Genomic DNA, 21,392 nt, shown 5'->3' on the forward strand with positions numbered 1-21,392 from the left:
GGATAAAGAAAATTATAAGAAGATCTATCACCCATGGAAAAAATACAGTTTTCCATTATAGTAGGGTTAGAGGTTACATCGTAAAATATTTTACTTGAGTTTTTTGTGGTTGCCTCAGATGATTAGTTCAGGGAAATAGGTGAGCCAGGACCGAGTTTGCTGCTGTTTTGTGAAGAATAGTGGAAACAACAGACCTTTGTTTTATTCTACAAGTACTAGATACACTTTTTCAAAGCATATTATTTGCATATATAGAATCAGATAAATAACTCTTTTAAGGTTGAAATTGTCCTTTTCAAAAAAAAAATTGTCCTTTTCTATGAAGTTTGTTTATAAATCTCACGGAATGTGTTTTTTTGATATCGTATATTAGAAATACCTTGATTGTGGACCTGAGTGATAATACAGTAGGCGAAGCACTTGCCTTGCGTGTGGCTGACTCAGATTTGATCCCCAGCATCTTTTATGGTCCTAAGACACCTCAGGAGTGATGCCTAAGCACAACAAGGCTGGGTATGGTCTGAAAACAAAAAATTTTAACAATTCTGGCAATTTATTGTAAACCTTATTCATTCTGTAATATGAGAATTATCATATTCAGTCAATTCCCATATATATGTTTGTGTATATGTATATATGTATATATATAAATTCATGTACACATGTGCATATATATTTGTATTCATACATGTAATACATACTTATATTACACAAAAGACAAATAGAACTTGGTCACAGCTCTAGTTTCTGTATCCCAAATAGTCCTTGGTTCATAGTAAATGTTGAATAAATATTAAGTGAATGAATGCATAATTAACTGCATCTATGAAGAATTATTCTTCCCACTCATTTTATACATTGTAGGATATATTAAATGTAATACCTCTGAGATATAAGAAAATTCCACATTTGGGCCAGAGAGATAGTACAGTTTGCATAAGGCATTTGCTGTATGTGGCCAACCTCTATTTGATCCAACACTACATGTAGTCCCCTGAGACCAGTCAGGAGTAATCCCTAAGCATAGAGCCAGGAATAGCCCTGAATTCCAACAGTTTAGCTGCCCACATAAAATAAGAGACACTAAAAATTCCATATTCGGTACATGTGTTAAAATTATAACTTATCAAAACCTATTATGTTTTCTGCTCATGTGTTTATAACTCCACATTTAATCATTTGACTTATTTTGGCAATGGTTGAATATATACCTACACTAAAATTTCTTTTTAAAACTTTATTTTTTTCAGTTATACCAGGAGATACTCAGAGGTTACTCCTGGCTTTGAACTCAGGAATTATTTCTGGCAGTGCTTGGGGGACCATATGTGATGCTCGGGATCAAACCTGGGTCGGCCATATGCAAGGCAAACACCCTACCCACTGTGCTATATCTCCAGTCCCTCTATACTGAAATTTTTGGGACTGAAGAGATAGTACAGCAGGTAAGGCAGGTAAGGTACTTGCCTTGCAATCAGTCAATCTGTGTTACAATCCCAGGCATCCCATACAGTTCCTGGGTCTCAGTAAAGTGTTTTTCCTGAGTGCAGAGCCAGGAGTAACAGCTGATCACCACCAGGTAGCTTCAAACGAATAGTGTATAACACACACACACACACACACACAATTTTTTTTCCTTCAGATAATATTTTTACATATAAGCTTTTACTTTAGGTAGGGTAAGGTGTTTTTTCTCTTTGGTTTTAGGGCCATACCTAGCTGTGCTTAGGCTTGAACTCCTGCTCTGCATTCAGTGATCACTCCTGGCCAGACTCAGAGGGCCATATTTGGTGCAAAGCCCAGCTGGCCACAAGCAAGGCAAGTGCTCTACCTCGTTATACTATTGCTGTGGTCCTATGTATAGGCTTTTAAAAATGAAGTAATGTGGCATAGGAGAGATAACACAGGAGGGAGGTAAGGACCTTGATTAATCCTAGCATGTGGTCCTGCAGCACTGCCAGGAATGATTTCTGAGCATAGGGCCAGAATTAAGCCCTGAGCACCAAAGAGTGAGATCACCCCCTCCCAAGTTTTTAAAAAATATTTTCTATACTTTTAGAATTTCTAGTCTTACTGTGAACAACTTTATGAGAATAAAATTTAAGAATTTAGAATAAAGTTTCAAGTCTTAAATAAAGCAAACAATTTTTTTTGCCTTATTTTTGGAATTAGCAAAACTGTTACAGAACAAGGCAAGGAATCCATCCTTCTTTACATATAAATTAACTCCAAGAACTAAACTTGAATGCATTAAAAGAAAACAAATGTATTTTCAGTATTTTAATTTACATAATGAATATAAATTAATATAGTAATTTGTGCCTTAAGGCCTGACTGTAGTGTTTGGGGAGGGAAATTTCACATTGATTTTTAATTCAAAGGTACTCTTTCATTAGAACTTTTTTGTTTTGTTGTTTTTGTTTTGGGGCCACATCTGGCAGTGTTCAGGGCTTTATTCCTGGCTCTGTGTTCAGGGATCACTCCAGGTGGGACCCAAGGGGACCATAAGGGGTATGGGAATGGTCAGCCACAGCAAGAACCATTCCTGCTGTACTATGTCTCCAGTGTTGAGGAAGTGGGGCTGGAGGGATAGCACAGCGGGTAGGGTGTTTTGCCTTAATCGAACCCGACGCGAGTTCGATTCCCAGCATCCCATATGTTCCCCTGAGCACCACCAGGAGTAACCCCTGTGCATCGGCGGATGTGACCCAAAAGCAAAAAAAAAAAAAAAAAAAAGAAAAGAAATTTGAACAAGTACAGGAATTGGATGTTGGTATCCCTTGCAAAGATGAAAGATTACAATTGAGTTCTTGTTTTCACAGCACATATAAATAAAATTGGGATGATACAGAGATTAGAATGGCCCCACACAAGGATGACTCATAAATATGTGATGCATTCCATATTAAAAGACTCCTCCCTGGGGGCTGGAATGATAATACAGTGAGTATGGCATTTTGCCTTGCATGAGGAGCCCACTGGGGTTCGATTCCCAGCATCCCACATAGTCCCCGGAGCACCGCCAGGAGTAATTCCTGAGTGCAAAGCCAGGAGTAACCCCTCTGCATCACTAGGTGTGACCCACAAAGCCAAAAAAAAAAAAAAGACAAAAAAGACTCCTTCCTCCCCCAAGAAACCCAAGCAGTTAAGATATATAGGTAGGAAATGTCGATCAGTAAAATGCACTTGCCTTGCAGGAGTGAGGCGGAACCCCAGCACTGCAAAAACAATTTAAAGGGAATAAAACACAAAACAAGGTAGTTTTGGCATCAGAGAGTTACTTAGTAGGTAATGCACATGGACATGTGAGAAACTGAATCTGCCTCCCAGCACCACATTCTGTTCCCTGAACACTACCAGCAGAGGTTCCCTCCCTAGCCACTTCCCAAAAAACCCCCCAAAAACAGAGGAGGAAGTGGAGGAGTAGAAGTAAGGAGAGGACTGAATATTATTTTGTTTGGGAAAAAAAAGGAAGTTTAAAAGTTTTTATTTTTGAGGGCTTGGAGAGAGTATAGTGGGCAGGGTGCCTTGCACAAGGCTTGCACACGGCTGACCCCCCGTTCAACACCCAGCACCTCACCCCATACCCCATATGGGCGTTCTCCTCCCCCAAGTCAGTTCTGTGGACCAACTCTCTCTGTTCTGTTCTTAGTAGGTAATGCACATGGGCATGTGAGAAACTGGTTTTACACATTTTTAGTGTTTTTTTTTTTTTTTTGCATCACACCTGGCAATGCTCAGGGGTTATTTCTGGCAGTGCTCGGGGACCAATGGGATGCCAAGGATTGAATCTGAGCCGGCCTGGTTGAAGGCAAATGCCCTCCCCGCTGTACTATCTTCTCAACCTCAAACTTTGGATATTTTTCTGCCTATAATTAGTATCATGAGTAATTGGGATTGGGGTAAATAGGGGTTAGGGTAATATGTAAGATTTTATGGCTCAACACTGTAATTTACCTACTTAATCAATTCAGATAAGTGTGATCCATTTTCCACCTGTGCATTCAACATTAAAATTTCAAGAGCATATTCTGGGTATAGAAGTAGATCCTCTATCTATGGAGGCCGGAGCAATAATACAGCCGGGAGGGCGTTTGCCTTGCACGTGGCCCAAAGGGGTTCGGTCTCCAGCACCCCATATGGTCCCCCGAACACCGCCAGGAGTAATTCCTGAGTTGCTGAGCCAGTAGGAACCCCTGAGCATCACTGGGTGTTATCCCAAAAGAAAACCAAACCCAAAAAGACAACGATAACTCCCCACCCCCACCACCAAAAACCCAAAAAGAAGTAGATCCTCTGTCAACACTGGAACTCTACTCTCCTGTTAATTATCCTTTGGCGACTGGCTAGGACATAGGCGCCCCCATCCTTTCCCAGATGCCTTTTACTCCTTTCTGATGAACAGCCCTTGCCAACCCCTCCGCGGGAAGTTAAGGGTAGGCAGCCTTTGAGTTCCCAGAGCACCGCGGGAACCCCGAGGACTGCCGGTGACCTTTTCCGTGGGTGCCCTTTCAATGCGGCAAACTTTGGGGGTGCGTCCGGGCCGTGAAGCCGCGGGGTGGAGGAGGTGGAGGCGGGTCCCGTGAATATTCGCGCGGCCCGGAGCAGGAATCCATGCTCCGCTGCGCCCTTCATGGAAGCTGGCGCCCAGCCCCGGTTCCCCGAGGGTCAGCTTTTCAGGAAAAGCCGGTCCGGTCCAGCTCAGAGGCGGGGAAGCCCCCGGGGATCCCCTCCAGCTACCGACAAAACCCCCACCCCGCCCGCGTCCCGGAAGCCTCCGGCCCGCCCGGCGCGCCTCCTCCTCCGAAGGCCTCGCTCCCGGCGTGCACACGCCGCCCGAACGCCCGGCGCCGCCCCCACGGCTCCGCCCCCACGTGCGCGCCCCCGCCGCCTCCCGGGGGCCGGGCTCGGGCCTGGGCGCGCCGCCGCCGCCTCCGCTCTACTCCCGCCCCGCACGGCCCTGCGGCCGCGAGAGGCGAGGGGGCGGGGCAGCGCGGGGGGCGGAGCCCGGAGCAGGCCCGGCGCGGCGGCGCGCACGCAGGCGGCGCCTCTCCCGGGCGGGCGCGCACGCCGAGTGACGCTCGGAGGAGGAAGCGCAGCCCCCCTCGCCCTCCCTCGCTGCCCCTGGCCCAGCGGGAGCCCCCCAGTGCGCCTGTGCGGAGGCCTACTTGATTATGTGTGCCCTCTCCGGGCTCCTGCGTTAGCGGCCGGGTGGAGGTGGGGAGGGAAGAGGACGAGGAGGAGGCGGAGGCGGCGGTGGAGGGGAGGTGGGGGGAGTCAGCAAGGACATGGCTCCTGACTCCTGTGCGGAACGTGAGTGACTGAGCGGCAAAGCCCGAGTGAGCGAGCGGCCGAGCGGCGGGCGGGGGGTCGGGGGCGGCGGCGGCGGCGGCGCCGGGGAGGGATCGGGGGGCGCGGGCGGCTGTGCGGCGGTGGGGGGGTGCGCTAATCATTGGCTGGCATGTGTTTTTTAATGGTGCCCCCTCCCCCGACTCCCTCTTAGATGGTCTCTAGCGACCGGCCCGTGTCACTGGAGGACGAGGTCTCCCATAGTATGAAGGAGATGATTGGAGGCTGTTGCGTTTGCTCAGACGAGAGAGGCTGGGCCGAGAACCCGCTGGTTTATTGCGACGGGCACGGCTGCAGCGTCGCGGTGCATCAAGGTAAACCCCCACCCGCCCGCCAGGCCGGACCGGCCTGCGCCCAACCGTCACCGCGTCCCCCCACCTTGGCAGCAACTGCCGGCGCGCCCCGCCCGCCCCTCCCCCGCCCCGCCCCCGCCGCGTTCGGCGGCCGGGGATTGCCTCGGAGGGTCCGCGGCGGGGCGCAGGGGGTGTGGGCTGTGCATGTGGGAGAAAGTGCGTGTGGCCTGGACTGTCATGTGACTCTGCGTTCACTCTCTCAAGTGTCATTTGGCCGCCGGCGCCCGCAGCCCCGGGGTGTGCCAAGCGGGCGGGGTGTTGGGTGGGCGCCCCCCTCTCCCCCCACCGAAGCCGCTGCCCCGCGGGATGAGGCGGGGGGCGGGCCGCGAGGGTGCCCGTGTGTGCCCCCCTCCCCCCGCCGCGGCCCGGTGGCCGTGGGTCTTCGGGGATCGTGGGGACCCCTCCCCCGGCCCCGCCTGCTGGCGTCTGCCGCAGTGTCGGGAGACTTCCTGTGGCGTGGAGTCGGGCTCGGGCACGCCACTCGCAGCTCTGGGGCGGATTGGGGAGGCCGGGGCGCGGCCCGGGTCCTGCAGATTAGTGGGGGGGTGGTGCAGGAGAGCCCCCCCGCTGCCGTAGCCCTTTCTGGGGAAGAGCGTGCGGCTGCGTCCTGGTCGCTTCCCGCGGGGCCCAGGGCGGAAGGCGGCCGCGCCGCAGTCGTGCGTGCGGGAGTGGCTTAGCCGAGCCGCCGCAGGCCTCCGGGGCAGGCAGAAGATGGAGGTGCTCTCCAGCTCGCTCGGGGAGCATTTTAGTTTGTTTCTGAGGCATCCTGTTGGTTGAGGTTTTTTTTTTTTTTTTTTTTTTTTAAAGCAAAGACTGTAGTGAGATAGTTTTCTGGCCCTGGAAGTTTCTGTGTCTCCATTTCATTGAGTAAGGAATTTAGGCTGACACAGCCTACTTTGGTTTTGGGTAGCTTGGTCATTTATTTATTTATTTATTTATTATCCTCCCCCTCCCCCCCAGTCCACACCCGCCTGTATTTAGAGGGCTTTCTCACAGAGATGGCTCCTGGAGGTGCCGCGCCCTCTCCACCCCCCACATAGGATGGGATCCCAGGAATCCTCCAGGGTGGACCATGTGCAAGACAAGGGCCCCACGCTCCTTTCTTTGAACTTGGCCTTGAAGGATTAAAATGTTTGGGAGGAAACCCGCGAATCACTCTCAAATGAAAGGAAAGTCTAAACAGAGGGGTCAAGGTGCATTTTTTATGGGATGGAATTTCAGACTGGGGAGACTTAGGAAATTGTGAACTGAACTTGAGTAGCCACTTGAGTTACTTTTAGGAGCACAGTCAGTGCTCTCCTCCTAAGGATTGGAAACTTTGTGTCAAAACTAACTGAGCCGGCTGGAGAGACGGTAATACAGCAGGTGGGCGCTTGAACTCGGGTCCAGGGTTGATTCCCTTCAACCCATATTGCCCCCTGAGCACCATCAGGAATAATTCCTCTGCCTGACTGGGTGTGTCCCCACGGTAAAACAAATAGATACCTAGCTTTTGTGGGGTGCAGGGGATCCCAAGGCATCAAACATTCGAAGCATGTGCTTTACCACTGAGATATAGACCCCAGACCCAGGGTTTAACGTCTTAAACTGGTATGTAGTATTTACATAGCAGCTTTCATTGGGAACTTAAGAATTGGGTAAGTGTTCAGTTTTGTTAGGTAATCTCATTTCCCAGACTTAGAAAATGTTACTTTTAGTGTTACATTTTCTTTCGTTTTTTAGTTTCCAGCTCTACCTGTTGGTGCTCAGAGTTTAGATCCCTGTGATTGTTCCTGGCAGGCTTGGGGACTATGTCCGAGTTAAGCTTGGTCACCCTTATCTCTTGTACTATTTTTCTGACCCCTGTGTTAAGTTTCCTTTTCCAGAAGTACCTCTGTTTTTTTGTTTTTTGTTTTAGGGCCACGCTCAGTGATATTCTGGAGTTACTTCTGATGGTGTTTGGGGGATCATATGGGATGCTGGGTGTTGAACCTGGGTTTACCCTGTGCAAGACAAGTGCCTTACCAGCTGTACTGTCTCTAGTCCCTTTCCCAGAAGTACTTCTGATTAAAAATGTTTTCAGACACCAGTTTCCTGACAGATAGAACACTCTTACACTTTTATTCTGATGTGTTTACAGACTTTAAAAAGGCTTAAGATGTGTTTTAAGATGTGCTGATTTTTTTTTTAAATGCTTTTTGGCTCACACCCAGAGATGCTCAGGAGTTACTCCTGGTTCTGCACTTAGGAATTACTCCTCGTGGTGCTCGGGACCGTATGGGATGCCGGGGATTGAACCCGGGTTGGTCACATGCAAGGCAAATGCCCTCCCCCCTGTACTATCGCTCTGGCTCCAAGATGTGCTAATTCTGTGTTTAAGTGCTTTCTAGTTTTTAAAGATATTTCAAGCTCTCAGTAATCTCCTTGGGAGAGTGACAGTTGATATTTTCAGGTTTAGGGGAAATTTTCAATTAGGGTGTTTGCCTTGCACGTAGCCGACCCAGGTTCTATTCCTCCACCCCTCTCAGAGAGCCCGGCAAGCTACTGAGAGTATCTTACCTGCACGGCAAAGCCTGGCAAGCTACCTGTGATGTATTCGATATGCCAAAAACAGTTAACAACAGGCCTCACAATTTGTTTTTAGATGTTACTGGTGCCTGCTCGAGCAAATCGATGAACAAGGGAGGACAGTGCTATAGTGCTACAGAGTAAAGATTTATAAAAATGCTGTTTAGGTTAGGTGTGTGATATATATACTCAGATTAATTGTTGGAACATTTACATACATTTCAAATTAATAGCATTTACTTTTTAAGTAATAACTTTAATGAAAGTCATTCACACTTCAAAATTCAGGTCTTTGAGAAGTACAGTTAGGGTTGGCGAGACAGCATAAGGATGGCATAGGTCTTGTGTGCTGGCGTCTGGTTCAGTCCATGGCACTGTACAGTCTCTGAGCACCCCTGGGAGGGTTCCCTAGTGCAGCAGGAGTATCCCCCACACCATGGGTCTGGCCCCAGAAATTGTATAGTTAGGGACCAGAAAGATGGTTCAATGGAGCACGTACTTGGTATGCTGGAGCCCAGGTGCCCTTCCCAGGCTTGATCCCCCTCATGGTCTCCTGAGCACTGAGCAGGGAGTGGTCCCCAAACAAAAAGGTCACAATTTTTTTTTTTAAATGCATGATCAAGTTTAGAACATTATAATCACTCCTAGCTTCTAACCATTAACAGTTGCTGTTGTTTTCCCTCTAACGCCCCCAGCTCTAGGCATTCAGCACTATCCCATCAATTTTCCTGTTCTGGATGTTTTTTTTTGGGGGGTGTGTGTAAGGCCATAGTGTCGGTCACTCCTGGCATTCTCAGAGGTTTTCAGTGCTCTGGGATCACTACTGGTGGTTCGGGGGTTGGAGAGGAACCACATGTGGTGCCAGTGTTCATACAGGGCGATGATGGCCTTACTCATCATAGTCTCCACCCCCTGGGATTTTGTAGAAATAAAAACATCCCAGTATTTTGTTAATTTTTGGCATCTCCTCCTGTTCAAGGGGTAGTCCTAGGTCAGTGCTCTGGGGTCATTCCTAATGATGCTGGCAGGGGCACCGTGTGTGTGTGTGTGTGTGTGTGTGTGTGGTGGGGGTGGGAGTGGGAGGTTGGAGGTTGGGCAGGGGAGCATACCTGGTCATTCTCAGGGATTATTCCTGCCTCTTTGGTGTCCTTGGGGTATGTGCTGTAATGTTCAGAATTCAAACTAGGATGTCTTCCAGCATTGCAAATGCCTTAATCCCTCTGTTAATCTCTCTGGCATACACTTTCTTTTCTTTTTATTTTTGGGTCACACCTGGTGGTGCTCAAGGGTTAACTCCTGGTTCTGTGCTCAGGGATCTATCTGTACTGGCAGGCTCTGGGGACCATATGGGATGCAGGTGATCCAATCTGGGTCTCTTGAGTGCAAGGCAAGCGTCTTGCCTGCTGCATTATCTCTCTTGCCCCCAAGATGTCTACTTTCAATTGAATAAGTTGTAGCTATGAATAATAGAAATGTAAAATGCTTAATATTTTATTTTCATAAAACAGGTTGTTTATGTATATAATATGGGAGGCATTTAGGTTTATAGGATGTTGGAAGGGTATTTGATATTCTATAATTTGAAAATAATTTTGTTTTGTGGGGTCATACTCAGTTTTGCTCAGGGTTTACTCCTGACTCTGTGCTCAGGGATCACTTCTGGTAGTGTACTGGGGGACCATTTGTGGTGCCAGTGATCACACGAGTCAGTTATGTGCAAGGCAAATACCTTATCTGTTGTAATATCTCTGGCCCAATTAGAAATAAAAGATCTTTACATATTTTAAAACATTTTCTTTCCCAACAGCTTGCTATGGCATTGTTCAAGTACCCACTGGACCATGGTTTTGTAGGAAATGTGAATCTCAGGAGAGAGCAGCCAGAGTGGTAAGAACTGTTTATCAAAAACATTAACCTCTGAATAGTTGAGGATGCTATATATTCATGTTTCAGTTTGAAGGGTTATCAGTATTTCGTTCGAATATTAAGCTTAGCCCAACTATTAATTGGATTTACGAACAGATTATATAGAATCCGAAAAGATATTGTTCTTAAATTATTATTGAACCATATAAGTATATGTTGATGGATATTTTGAAAATAAAGTATTTGGTCTTTCTAGTTCTAGCTGGTGGTTTGAATATTAATGTGATTTATTATAGTTAGAATATAATGGCAGTAGTTCTTAAAGAAGTTATCCTGACAGTTTTGCTAAGTTCTGTTTGAGGAATAAAAATAGGAGTCCTTTTACTTACCCAGGCCTTTTACCTACATGCATAGTTTACCTTTAGTGTTCTCAGGTATCAGTTCCTTTGGCAGAGCAATGTAAAATTCTTTTTTGACATGATTGGATCTTTCTGGACGCTTTGGTAAACCTTTCAATGGGAATGAGGAAACTATGTTTATTCTTTGTGGCCAAAAGCATTTTTCAGTTGAACCTTTGGAACTATTAGAAAGAAAGGTTTAATCTTTATTAGTCATACAAAAGTATTATCATTTGTAATGTGATAGTTCCGTCTTTGTGGGTGTTGAGTAGAAAATTTGGCAGAAGGTTGAAAATGTTTTAAGTTCTCTACCTACATGTATAGCAAAAATGGAAGTTTCTATTTTTCCCTAGGCAGTGTTTGATCAGCGCATGGTAATGGTTGAGTAGCCTGTTTAGGATGGAGAAAGTCAAGTGTGGTATTCTGTTATGCTTTGTGTGAGAATGCATTTTAGCAGAAATGGAACTATTGCTTCGGTGTTGATAATGGGAATTTGCAAACTGATGATAAAATCAAGCATACAAATTTTAGGACTTGAATTACTTAATAGGTCTACTTTTTTTTTTTTTTAATTCCTCTACCTTTTCTGTTTTCTTGTGCTACACTCAGTGGTGCTCAGGGCTTACTTCTGGTTCTGTACTCAAGGATCATCTTGGTGGGCGCCAGGGTTCAGATGGGGTGCCTGGGATAGAACCTGGGTCTGCTGGGTGCGAACAAACTTCCTATCCACTGTACTCTTGGGTAGTCTGGCAAGACAAGTGTTTTCCTGCGTACTATGTCTCTGGTCCTATATTAGTTTTTAAATTTTCTTGGGAATTTTGGGGCACACCCAAGTGTGCTCAGGGCCCCCAGTATTTTTCCCATTTTGGACTACGCCTTGTTCCTCCTGCTTTCTCAGCTCAGTGTTCAGGACTCATTGCTGGCAGTGCAAAGCATATGCACTTGGATCCATCTACCGGACCTATTTTTTTTCCCCTGAAAGGGTTCAGTGATTATTTTTAGGAACTGGTGAGATAGTACCAAGGTAGGATGCTTGTCTCGCATGTGGCCTACTCAGGTTTGATCCCAATACGGCGTATGTCCTAGCTGGGTCCACACCTGGCTTCTGGCTCTGTGTCAGGGGTCAGTGTAGACGGAGCACGGGAGACTGCGGTGCTAGGGAGCCAGAGATCACACCTTGCTTGGCTGCTTATAAGCACGTGCCTTTTCCCTTTCCCTGTTTTTCTTTTCTATCATTTTTTTGGGGGGCCACATCCTGCTGTGTTCAGGCTTAACTCCTGACAGTATTTGTGGGACCATATGAGGTTCTGGGGATTGAACCCTGTAGGCTGTAGGCAAGTGCCCACCAGCTGTACCATCTTTTGGCCTCACTCATGGTGCTGTTGAGGGGGAGCATACCTCCCTGTGGTCAGGGCATGCTTTTGTGTTCAGGAAACACTCCTGCCAGTGCTTGGGCACCATATAGGTTGCTGGGTATGGAGCATTGGTTGTCCACGTGCAGGGCAGGCACAATACCTGCTGTCCTGTCTCTGCAGCTCATCTACCTTGTATTTTATGGAAATAATTCGTTCCATTGGTGTTCACTTCATACACACTGAGCACATTCTTTTTGGGATTACACCCCAGGGTTTTCAGGGGATATTTCTTCTTCTGTGCTCACAGAAATATATAAAATATATAAATATATTACATTATTATAAATTATATATTATTATATATAAATATATTATATATAAATATATAATATATAAATATATTATTTATATAAAATATATTGGTCCTCCCATATACAAATCATGTGTTGTTTTCATTCTTGGTTTTTGGGCCCCGTACTAGGTTGTGCTCACATTTGTGCTCTGTAGTGACTGTTAGTAGTTGCACACCTATTGTTAGTGGTTGCTGCTGGAATGCTTTGCTGTGGTGTGTGTGTGTGTGTGTGTGTGTGTGCTTGTGTGAGAGAGTGAGAGAAAAGGTTAGCTGTGGGATTGCACATGGTCTGGTCACAGTGCTCACTCTGGTCGTGGTGCTCATACATAATTGCTGGAGGTCTCAAAGGCCAGAGCTGTGTGGATCTCGCTTGTAGTTTGTGGAAGCACAGGGAATGAGACTTGCAAGGTCGGCGGCGGTGCTTTGGGTCACGTCAGGTGACACTCTTCAGGGCTTTTTCTTGGCTTTGCACTCAGGGATCACTCCTGTTGGGACTTGGGAGACTGGGGTGCCAAAGCTTGAACTCAGGCTCGCCGCGTGTAAGGCAAGCACTGTCCGACTGTACTGTCTCTCTGTTTTATGTCTTTACAATCTTATTTTTTCCTATATGCTAGATTGAATTCTAAGATAACAGATATTTCCCCTAACTAGACATTTTATTCTAGTTGGTATTTTGGAGCTTGTAAAATATATTGGTAATTTGCTTTTCTTGCCTTAGACACCTCAGACATGATCTCCTTTTTTCTCTCGGGCTAGTATTTTTTGTTTTATTTTGGGAGATTTTCTCCTTTTTTTTTTTTTTTTTAAATTTTGGTCTAGTCTTGTGTTTGGGTCACATAGTCATAGTTCAGTACTTAAAGGTTACTCCTGGTCTGTGCTCAGGGTCACTCTCTGGTAATGCCTGTGGTGTCAGGGACAGAGGCCAGGTCTCTGGCACGGGAGGCAGGTGCACTAATCTTTGGAGCCATCTCCTCAGTCTTACCTATTTCTTAACAGGTAAGCACCTTCTCATTATATTTTCTTCTTAAACATTACTTTTGTTGTTACTGTGTCTGGCATATCGAATACTCTCGGTAGCTTGCCGGGCTCTCGGGTGTGTCTTCATTTCTTCTACTTTCTTTCTGGTTTTTGGCTTTTTGGGTTACACTCAGTGATGCTTAGGGGTTACTCCTGGCTCTGCACTCAGGAGTTACTCCTGGTGGTGCTTGGGGGAATCCTGTGGGATGGCAGGAATGGAACCTGATTGACTGCCTGCAAGGCAAATGCCCTGCCTTTCTAGTTTCTTTATATTTTGCTTTTTGGGTCACAGCCAGTAATACTCAGGGGTTACTCCTTGCTATGCGCTCAGGAATTACTTTTGGCTGGTGTGGGGGACCAGATGGAAGACCCGGGATTGAATCTGGGTCGACCTTGTGCAAGGCAAGCACCCTACATCTGTGGCTGCATTTTCTTATTCATGTTATTCATGTATTTGTGGGGCCAGGTTATCCAGCCTAGGGATATGTTAGCATGCGCTATACCACTGAGTTATGCTCCTGATTCCTAATGGGTTTTTCATATTTATATTTGATGTTAATTCAGGTGGAGAGATAGTACTGCAGGTAAGGCACTTGCCTTGCATGCAGCTGGACTGGGTTTCATCCCCAGCGCCCCATATGATTCCTAGAACCCAGAAGGAGTGATCCCTGAATGCATAACCAGGTGCCTGAGCGTAGCTGGTGGGTCCCTCTATGCCCCCTGCAAAAAAAAAAAGTTTGTTTTTATTGTAAATGATAACTAAAAATGATTCTGAGTTTTTTCAATTTGCCTCTTTTCCCCCCATAGTCATTATTTTCCTCATTGGTCATTATTTTAAGATTATATTCTTTCCTTTATATATTATATATTTATATTCCTTTATATCTATGTAACATTTTGCTTTTGTTTTTGGGCCACGCCCAGAGGTTCTCAGGGCTTACTCCTGGGTCTCTGTTCAGGGACTTCCAGTGGGGCTCTGGGAACCATATGGAGTACTCAGGACCGAACTCAGTTGAGCTGGGTGCAAGGTAATGGTCCTACCCGCTTTACTATTTTGCCAGCCCCCTCTGTATTCACATTTTAGACAGAATTATTTTAGGGCCCAGAGACTGTACATAGCACTTGAGCTTGGTCTGCAGAGTCGCTGCATTTGATCCTGCACCTACGCCTACCTCCTCCTCACCGAGCATTGCTGGTTGGAGCCCTTGTGATATCCAGGGGCCGTTGAGCTGATCAGGTGCACACTCCTGGGCAAAGTGTTGCTGTGAGGGCCTTGAGCCTCTTGGGCAAACAAGTGCTTCATTAGTTATTTTTGGGCTTCCCTTAGCAGTGCTCAGCAGCTATTCCTGGCTCTGTGCTCAGAGGTCATCACTCTGGCTGTGTTTGGAAGGCCACATGTGGTGCTCGGGACTTGAACCAGGGTTGGTGGGATGGAAAGGGAAGTGCCTTAGCCTCTGTGTTAGCTCCCCTGCCTGCGGCTTTGAGTTTAGGAGCTGTTATTTTCCTCAGGATATCTTTCTGTTTCTCTAACCTGTGTGTGACAGGTTACTGAATGATTTTTTTTTTTTATTTTTGACTATTTGGGTCACATCCAGTGATGCTCGGGTTACTCCTGGCAGTGCTTGGGGGAGCATGTGGGATGCCAGGGATCGAACCTGGGTCAACCTTGTACAAGGCAAACACCCTACCCGCTGTACTATCACTCTGGCCCCTGGAGTGAAATTTTTAAATTTTCTCAATTTAGAATTAGATTTGGGGACCAGAGAATTGCTTCCAGGGCTGAGCGCAGGCTCTGCATGGGGGAGGCCCTGGGTTTGATACCAGTTTGATGGTATCCTCGTGTCAGCCCGCTGCTGGCGTGCCCCTCCGCCACCACCACCACCACCATCAGAGAATTAATTTGAGGACTAGGGAGATGCTCAAGGTCTGGGGTGTATGTGTGGCATGCGGAGGCCCGTGGATTTGATTCCCAGCATGGCCTGGTCCTCAGCACTGCTGGGCCTGAGCGGCTCCCAGCCAGGTAGTGCCAGCCTGTCTCTGGGAACCTTGATCATTACTTAGGAGCACCCCACTCTGTGCCCCTCATTGTACCTCTGATTTCTAGCAAAAAAAAATCATACTTTTTACAAATTAGAAATTAAAAAATTCTTTTTTATTTTTCCCCTTTGTTTTTTGGCCATATTTGCTGTGCTCAGTGCTTACCTCTTGCTCTGCTCAGGGATCACTCTTGGTGGAGTTCTGGAATTCAGACTGGGGGTGGCACATGCAAGGCAAGCGCTTTGCCCACTGAACTGTCGCTCTGGTTTTCCTAGGAATTAAAAAAATTTTTTTTTTGGGGGGTGGATGGGGTACCTGGTGATGCTCAGGGCTTACTCTTGGTTCTGTGCTCAGGGATCACTCCTGGCAGGCTCAGAGGATCAGTGGGGTGCTGGGGATCAAATCTGGATTGGCCACATGCAAGGCACATACTATCACTGTTCTATTCTTTGCTACCCCCCCCCCCCCCCCCCCCCCCCCCCCGCCTGTCCCCACTTCCTTCCCAGCTCCCCTCCCCCCAAAAAACCCTCTTTCAATATAAAAGGAGTTTGGAAGGCATTTAAAGTTTTTTAATGACAGCGTTGTCAAGTGATTAGGGATCAGACTTGTTCTGTCTTCCTCCTGAACACATGGTTTTTATTCTCAAGTTTGCCCCAAGCACAGCTTGGTACTGGGAGCTGCAGTCACTGTCTTTGTGTAAAGAAGTACCAGGGAGTAGGGGGAGGGGAGAATGGCTTTCCTCCCTGAGCATTGGGGGGTGTGGTCCCCCACAACAAACAAACAGAATGTTAGCAGATTAGCAGTAAGCAATGAACACTCATTACTACGGACAAAATGTCAAATAGACAATGTGGTATTTATTTTTCTTTGGATCATTTTTCCTTGGTAATGTTCCTGGCATGGTCCTTTCCTGCTGAGGCTCAGGGGACCATGTGGTGCCAGGGATGGAATTTGGGGGCCTCTACTGAGCATTGTGTGGCCTTTTTAGCCATCTCCCCAGCCACTTCATTGTTTTCCTTCTTGAATTCCTTCCGCCCATCCTCCCATCCCCCTTTTCTTCCTTTTGTTTTTGCAGTGGCTTGGGGGGAATCACATACTCAGTTGGGTGCCCCGCATACACTTTTAGTTAGGGTGCTTGCGTGGTTGTGGTTGTAGCACTTGCCTGGCCCCGACCACAGTCGCAGTGCTTACTGTGCTTGCCAGCGTTACTTCCTTTGGTCATGGTAGCAAACACTCTTGGTTGCGGTGCTCTGGACTGTGTCCTCCGTGTGTACAGGGATCTCATGGTATGGCCACGGAGGGGGGCCTTGTTGGAGACTGATCGAGGAGCTCTGTGTTCCCCACTGGCACGGCCAGAGTGATCTGTGGCTGCATCACATCCATGCCCTGCTCCTTTTTCTTTTTCTTCTTTTCCCCTCATCTTTTTTGATTCCCTGTCTGTCCCAGCCCCTGTTTTGCTGCTCTTGGCACTTATGGCCAGGGCTTGTTGGAGGGGGCACATCTGTTTGCAGTGTTCACAGTTGGCCAGGGGCTTGTCAGGCTCACCCCCTTCTGGTGCAGTGCTTGAACCTGTGCTTGCCAAGTCTCACACCTTAATTGCTGGTTGCTCACAAGAGATGCATGCCTGGTGCTAGTGGCCCCACTGGCAGTGCCGTCAGGCTTAACGTGGCATGCACGGCAGTGCTGGGGATTGAACACCTGGCCTCGTTGCTGTGTGAATTCAGGTGTTCTGCTGCCGAGTTCTCTCTCCCTTGTTGAGTAGTTCTTGTTTATTAAAGGGGTAAGTGCACATAGCAAAGTCAGTACCAAAAGATGTTACTTCTTTTTTTTCAATTAATTTTTTTTTTTGCTTTTTTTTGGGGGGGGGGGGTCACACCCAGTGATGCTCACCCAGGGGTTACTCCTGGCTCATGCACTCAGGAATCACTCCTGGCAGTGCTCGGGGGACCACATGGGATGCTGGGAATCGAACCTGTGTTGGCCATGTTGGCTGCGTGCAAGGCAAACGCTCTACCCACTGTGCTGTCGCTCCAGCCCCATCAATTAATTTTTTTTAATGGATCACCGTTTGGTACAGTTACAGACTTAACAAATTTTTGTGCTTATGTTTCAGTCATACAATGGTCGAGTGCCCATCCCTCCACCAGTGTTCGTTCTCTACCACCAATACTCCCAGTATCCCTCCCACCCCCCTACCCCCACTCCGCCTCTGTGACCGGCACATTCCCTTATTCTTTCCTTTCGGTTGTTGTGGTCTGCAATGCAAGTATTGAATGGTCATCATGTTTGGTCTGTAGTCTACTTTTGGCACACATCTACCATCCCGAGTGGGCCCTTTAAACACCCTTTACTTGTTGATCCCTTTTCTATCTGAGCTGTCTTTTCCCCTAGCATATGAGGCCGGCTTCCAAGCCATGGCACAAAACTCCTAGTACTTATCTTTACTATCCTTGTGTGTTAATCTCCCATTCTGTTAGTTTATATTCCACAAATGAGTGCAATCTTTCTATGCCTGTCCCTCTTTCTGACTCATTTTACTTAACATTATACTTTCCATGTTAATCCACTTATATGCAAATTTCATGGCTTCATCTTTTCTTACAACTGCATAGTATTCCATTGTGTAGATGTAGCAAAGTTTCTTTAACTGGTCAAAAGATGTTATTTCTTATGGCACATGTTGCACATGCCCGCGTGCGCGTGCACACACACACACATAAATATTTTTTTTTTCTCTTTTGGGTCACACCTGGCAATGCTTAGGGGCTACTCCTGGCTTTGCACTTAGAAATTACTCCTGTCGGTGCTTGGGGGACCATATGGGATGCTGGGGATCGAACCTGGGTCGACCACGTGCAAGGCAAACGCCCTTCATGCTCCAGCTCCAGCCCACACACACTTTGCACAGACAATTAACCTTACTGCTTTACAGAGAGCTGTGCGTCTTTCTCCCTGGCAACCCCGACAGCCTTTCCTTCTAGACTTCTAAAAGGAATTTATAAAGAGCTACTCCAACAAACCAGTTTTTTTTTTTTGGGTCACACCCAGCGATGCACAGGGGTTACTCCTGGTTCATGCACTCAGGAATCACTCCTGACCATGCTTGGGGGACCATATGGGATGCTGAGAATAGAACCTGGGTCTGCCGTGTGCAAGGCAAATGCCCTACCTGCTGTGCTATCACTCCAGCCCCAACATGTTGTTTTATATGTTGCTTTTCTATTTTTTGCCACACTGGGTGTTGCTCAGGAATCACTCCTGGAAGAGTTCGGGACTGTACAGGATGCTGGGGATTGAACCCGGGTTGGCCATGTCTGTCAGTGTTTTATTTAATCAGTATTTATCCCATGAAGTAGCATTTACCATCCTGCTATTATTTGCTCAGGTCTGAGTGATAGTCAGCAGGTAGGGTGCTTACCTTGCATGTGGCCAGTCTGGATTTGATCCCTGCTCACCATATGGTATCCCCCTCTTCATCCGCCAACACTGTCAGGAGTAATTCATGGAGTAATTCTTGAGCATTGCTGGGTGTGGCTCCGAAAGCAAAACCTAACATGTTAAGCAAAGCTTAGATCATCCCTCAGCCAAAAGTATGCTATGATTATTGTGTTCACTGGCAGGAGCGATAGCACAGCAGCAGGGCGTTTGCCTTGCACACAGCCAACAGGGCCAGCCCGAGTTCGATTTTCCCCGCCCCTCTCGGAGAGCCCGGCAAGCTACCGAGAGTATCTCGCCCGCACGGTAGAGCCTGGCAAGCTGCCCGTGATGTATTCGATATGCCAAACACAGTAACAACAAAGTCTCCGATGGAGAAGTTACTGGGCCCGCTGGAGAAAATCGATGAACAACGGGAGGACAGTGACAGTATCACTGCCATCGCATTGTTTGTTGATTTACTCGAGTGGGTGCCAGTAATGTCTGTATTTGTCTCAGCACTGAGATTTTAGCAGCCTCTCCTTACTCATTTTTCCCAATGATTGGAAGGTATTTCAGGGTCAGGGGAATGATACCTGTTATAGTTACTGGTTTTGGCATATCGGATGTGCCACGGGGAGCTTGCCAGACTCTGCCCGTTGGGGAGGGGGGTTCTCTCAATAGCTTGCCGGGCTCTCCGAGGGGCATATATATTTCTCGCTATGATTTCTTGCCTACTGTCTGAACTCCATCAAACATGTTGTAGTAATTATGGAAAATGGGTAGGAAGTGGCTTATGATGTGTCTGTTCGGAAAGCGGCCTGGAGCATGGCGGCAGTTGGGTAGTGGAGGTAGGCTGCTGAGGCTGGGTCCCTTGGAGTGGGGAGGGCTCTTGCCCACCCCCCCTGGGGTGCCCCGAGTAAGAACAGCCTGACGTAGAGTTCGATTACTGTATTAATTTCATTAATTATTTTTTGTTTTTGTTAATTTTGGGGGGCTTGCTAGCAGTCTCAAGGGGGTCTGGCAGCTATTCTCCATTTCACACTGGGCAGACAGTGATAGAGACCCCAGGCCTAGAGCCTGCAGATGAGGTGCTGCTGGGGCCTGTTGGTCATGGGTTATACCTGCTTGTTCTGGAGGAATTTGTGGTGCCAGGAATGCAAGACATGTACCCTTGTACCCCTGATCTGGAACTAGTTCCCAAGGTCATTTTTTGTTTTATTTTCCTGGGTGGGGAGGGGACGCATACTCACCTATGCACAATGGTTACCCCTGGCTCTGCTCTCAGGAATCACTTATGCTAGGAATTGAACCTACATTGGCCACATGCAAGGCAAGTGCCCTACCTGATAGACTGTCTCTCTGGACCCAGCATTTTGTTTCTCATTCCCTTTTCCCTTTGGGACTAATATTTTCACTTTTCGTGTGTTCTCTAAGGATAAATCTTTGTGTACCCTGTAGTAGCTTCTTCATAGGATTTTTTTTGTTTTTAGGCCACACCCCGTGGTGTTCAGGGGCTTACTCCTGGCTGTGCACTCAGGGATCACACCCAGCAGTGCTCAGGGGACCTTATGGTGGGTTGGGAATCAAACTCAGGTCAGCTGCAGGCAAGGCAAGTGCCCTACCTGTTGAACTATCTCTCTGGCCCTGAATCTTATCATTAATAAACTAGGTAGTCTATAAATTAAATTTTTTTCCCCTTATATTTCTGGCAGCTTGGATTAAAATCAGGGCCTCATGCACAAAAAGATACACAGTTGTGTATCTGGTTTTCTTTTTTTTGTGGGGAAGGGTTTCTTTAGGTCACATCTGGGTAGGCTTAGGGGACTGTATGGGGTGCTGGAGATCAAAACCTTACAATACTGTACCATCTCCCTGGCCCTTTTTTTTCCTTTCTATTTTTTAGCTTTACAGGGGCCATACTGCATGGTGTAGGGGCCTCTGGGGCCACCAGGTCAGCCACACTAGCTACACAGGGTGGGGGAGGGGTGTCATGCTGTGCTGGGAATGAAGAGCTAAAAGGCAGCGGAAATGATGGAAGTGACGGCTCTAGGATGTATACATTCCGTTTTTTCTTTTTGATCTGTCAAGTGGCCCAGAACCAAGTCTGATCTTGAGTAAGATCAGTTCCATTAATCTGGTAATTAGCGTGGCCGTTTTCTCCTCCTCCTCCTCCTGCGGGTTTGAGGCTTCACCTCTTATCTCTGTTTCTGTGCGTGTTGATTTCATTCTCTCACACTGCAGACTCTCTACTTCATGTGGCTGGAACCATGACTGCCGGCAGCTCTTGGCTCTCATCTTCTCAGTCCTTTCTACGAGAAGAAGGGGCTCTCTTGAAGAATCCTGGGAAGGAATCTGATTGGCCTCTCTCGGATCATGTACTCACCATTCCTGTGGCTGGCGTGGGGAGGGTTCTGTGAATGGCAGCCCTCACTAGAACTGCATAGTTGGAGTCAGGGGTAAGAGCAGTTTCCCTAATGCAGGGGGATGTCCATGCTGGCTTTTGATGTTCTTTTTGCTATTTTTTTTTATTGTTATAACACAGGTCCTTTATTATAGGCTGCCTCCTTCCCTGGAAAACATTGCAGATAAATAATAAAAAAAATCATAAATTCCTAATCATCCCTCAGATCATTACATTTGGCTGCTAAGTCAGTAACCTAGATTTTTGTTAACTTCAAATGCTCAATTCCCAAATGTTCTT

General features: G+C 47.2%; 1 protein-coding gene and 1 non-coding gene across 5 annotated transcripts in view; both read left to right on the top strand.

Moving 5' to 3' along the window:
• The first annotated feature begins 2,806 nt into the window (after positions 1-2,806).
• Positions 2,807-2,910, top strand: LOC130024113 (U6 spliceosomal RNA). Its single transcript, XR_008792558.1, has one exon. It is a non-coding gene; the product is annotated as a U6 spliceosomal RNA (small nuclear RNA).
• Positions 2,911-5,246: 2,336 nt separating this feature from the next.
• The window catches only part of MLLT10 (MLLT10 histone lysine methyltransferase DOT1L cofactor), a 116,636-nt gene continuing 100,490 nt past the window's right edge, over positions 5,247-21,392 (top strand). For 2 of the 4 annotated variants that reach the window (XM_056114532.1, XM_056114534.1), the window contains exons 1-3: positions 5,247-5,313; positions 5,504-5,663; positions 10,057-10,136. In XM_056114532.1, the coding sequence (XP_055970507.1) occupies positions 5,504-5,663; positions 10,057-10,136 (240 nt within the window). In that variant the 5' untranslated portion in view covers positions 5,247-5,313. Of the gene's footprint in view, positions 5,340-5,503; positions 5,664-10,056; positions 10,137-20,966; positions 21,148-21,392 lie in introns of those variants that run through there. The other 2 variants (XM_056114533.1, XM_056114535.1) reach the window with 2 other exon arrangements.

This window comes from Sorex fumeus, unplaced genomic scaffold (assembly GCF_029834395.1).
Source record: "Sorex fumeus unplaced genomic scaffold, SorFum_2.1 ptg000026l, whole genome shotgun sequence".
Taxonomy (NCBI): Eukaryota; Metazoa; Chordata; class Mammalia; order Eulipotyphla; family Soricidae; genus Sorex; species Sorex fumeus.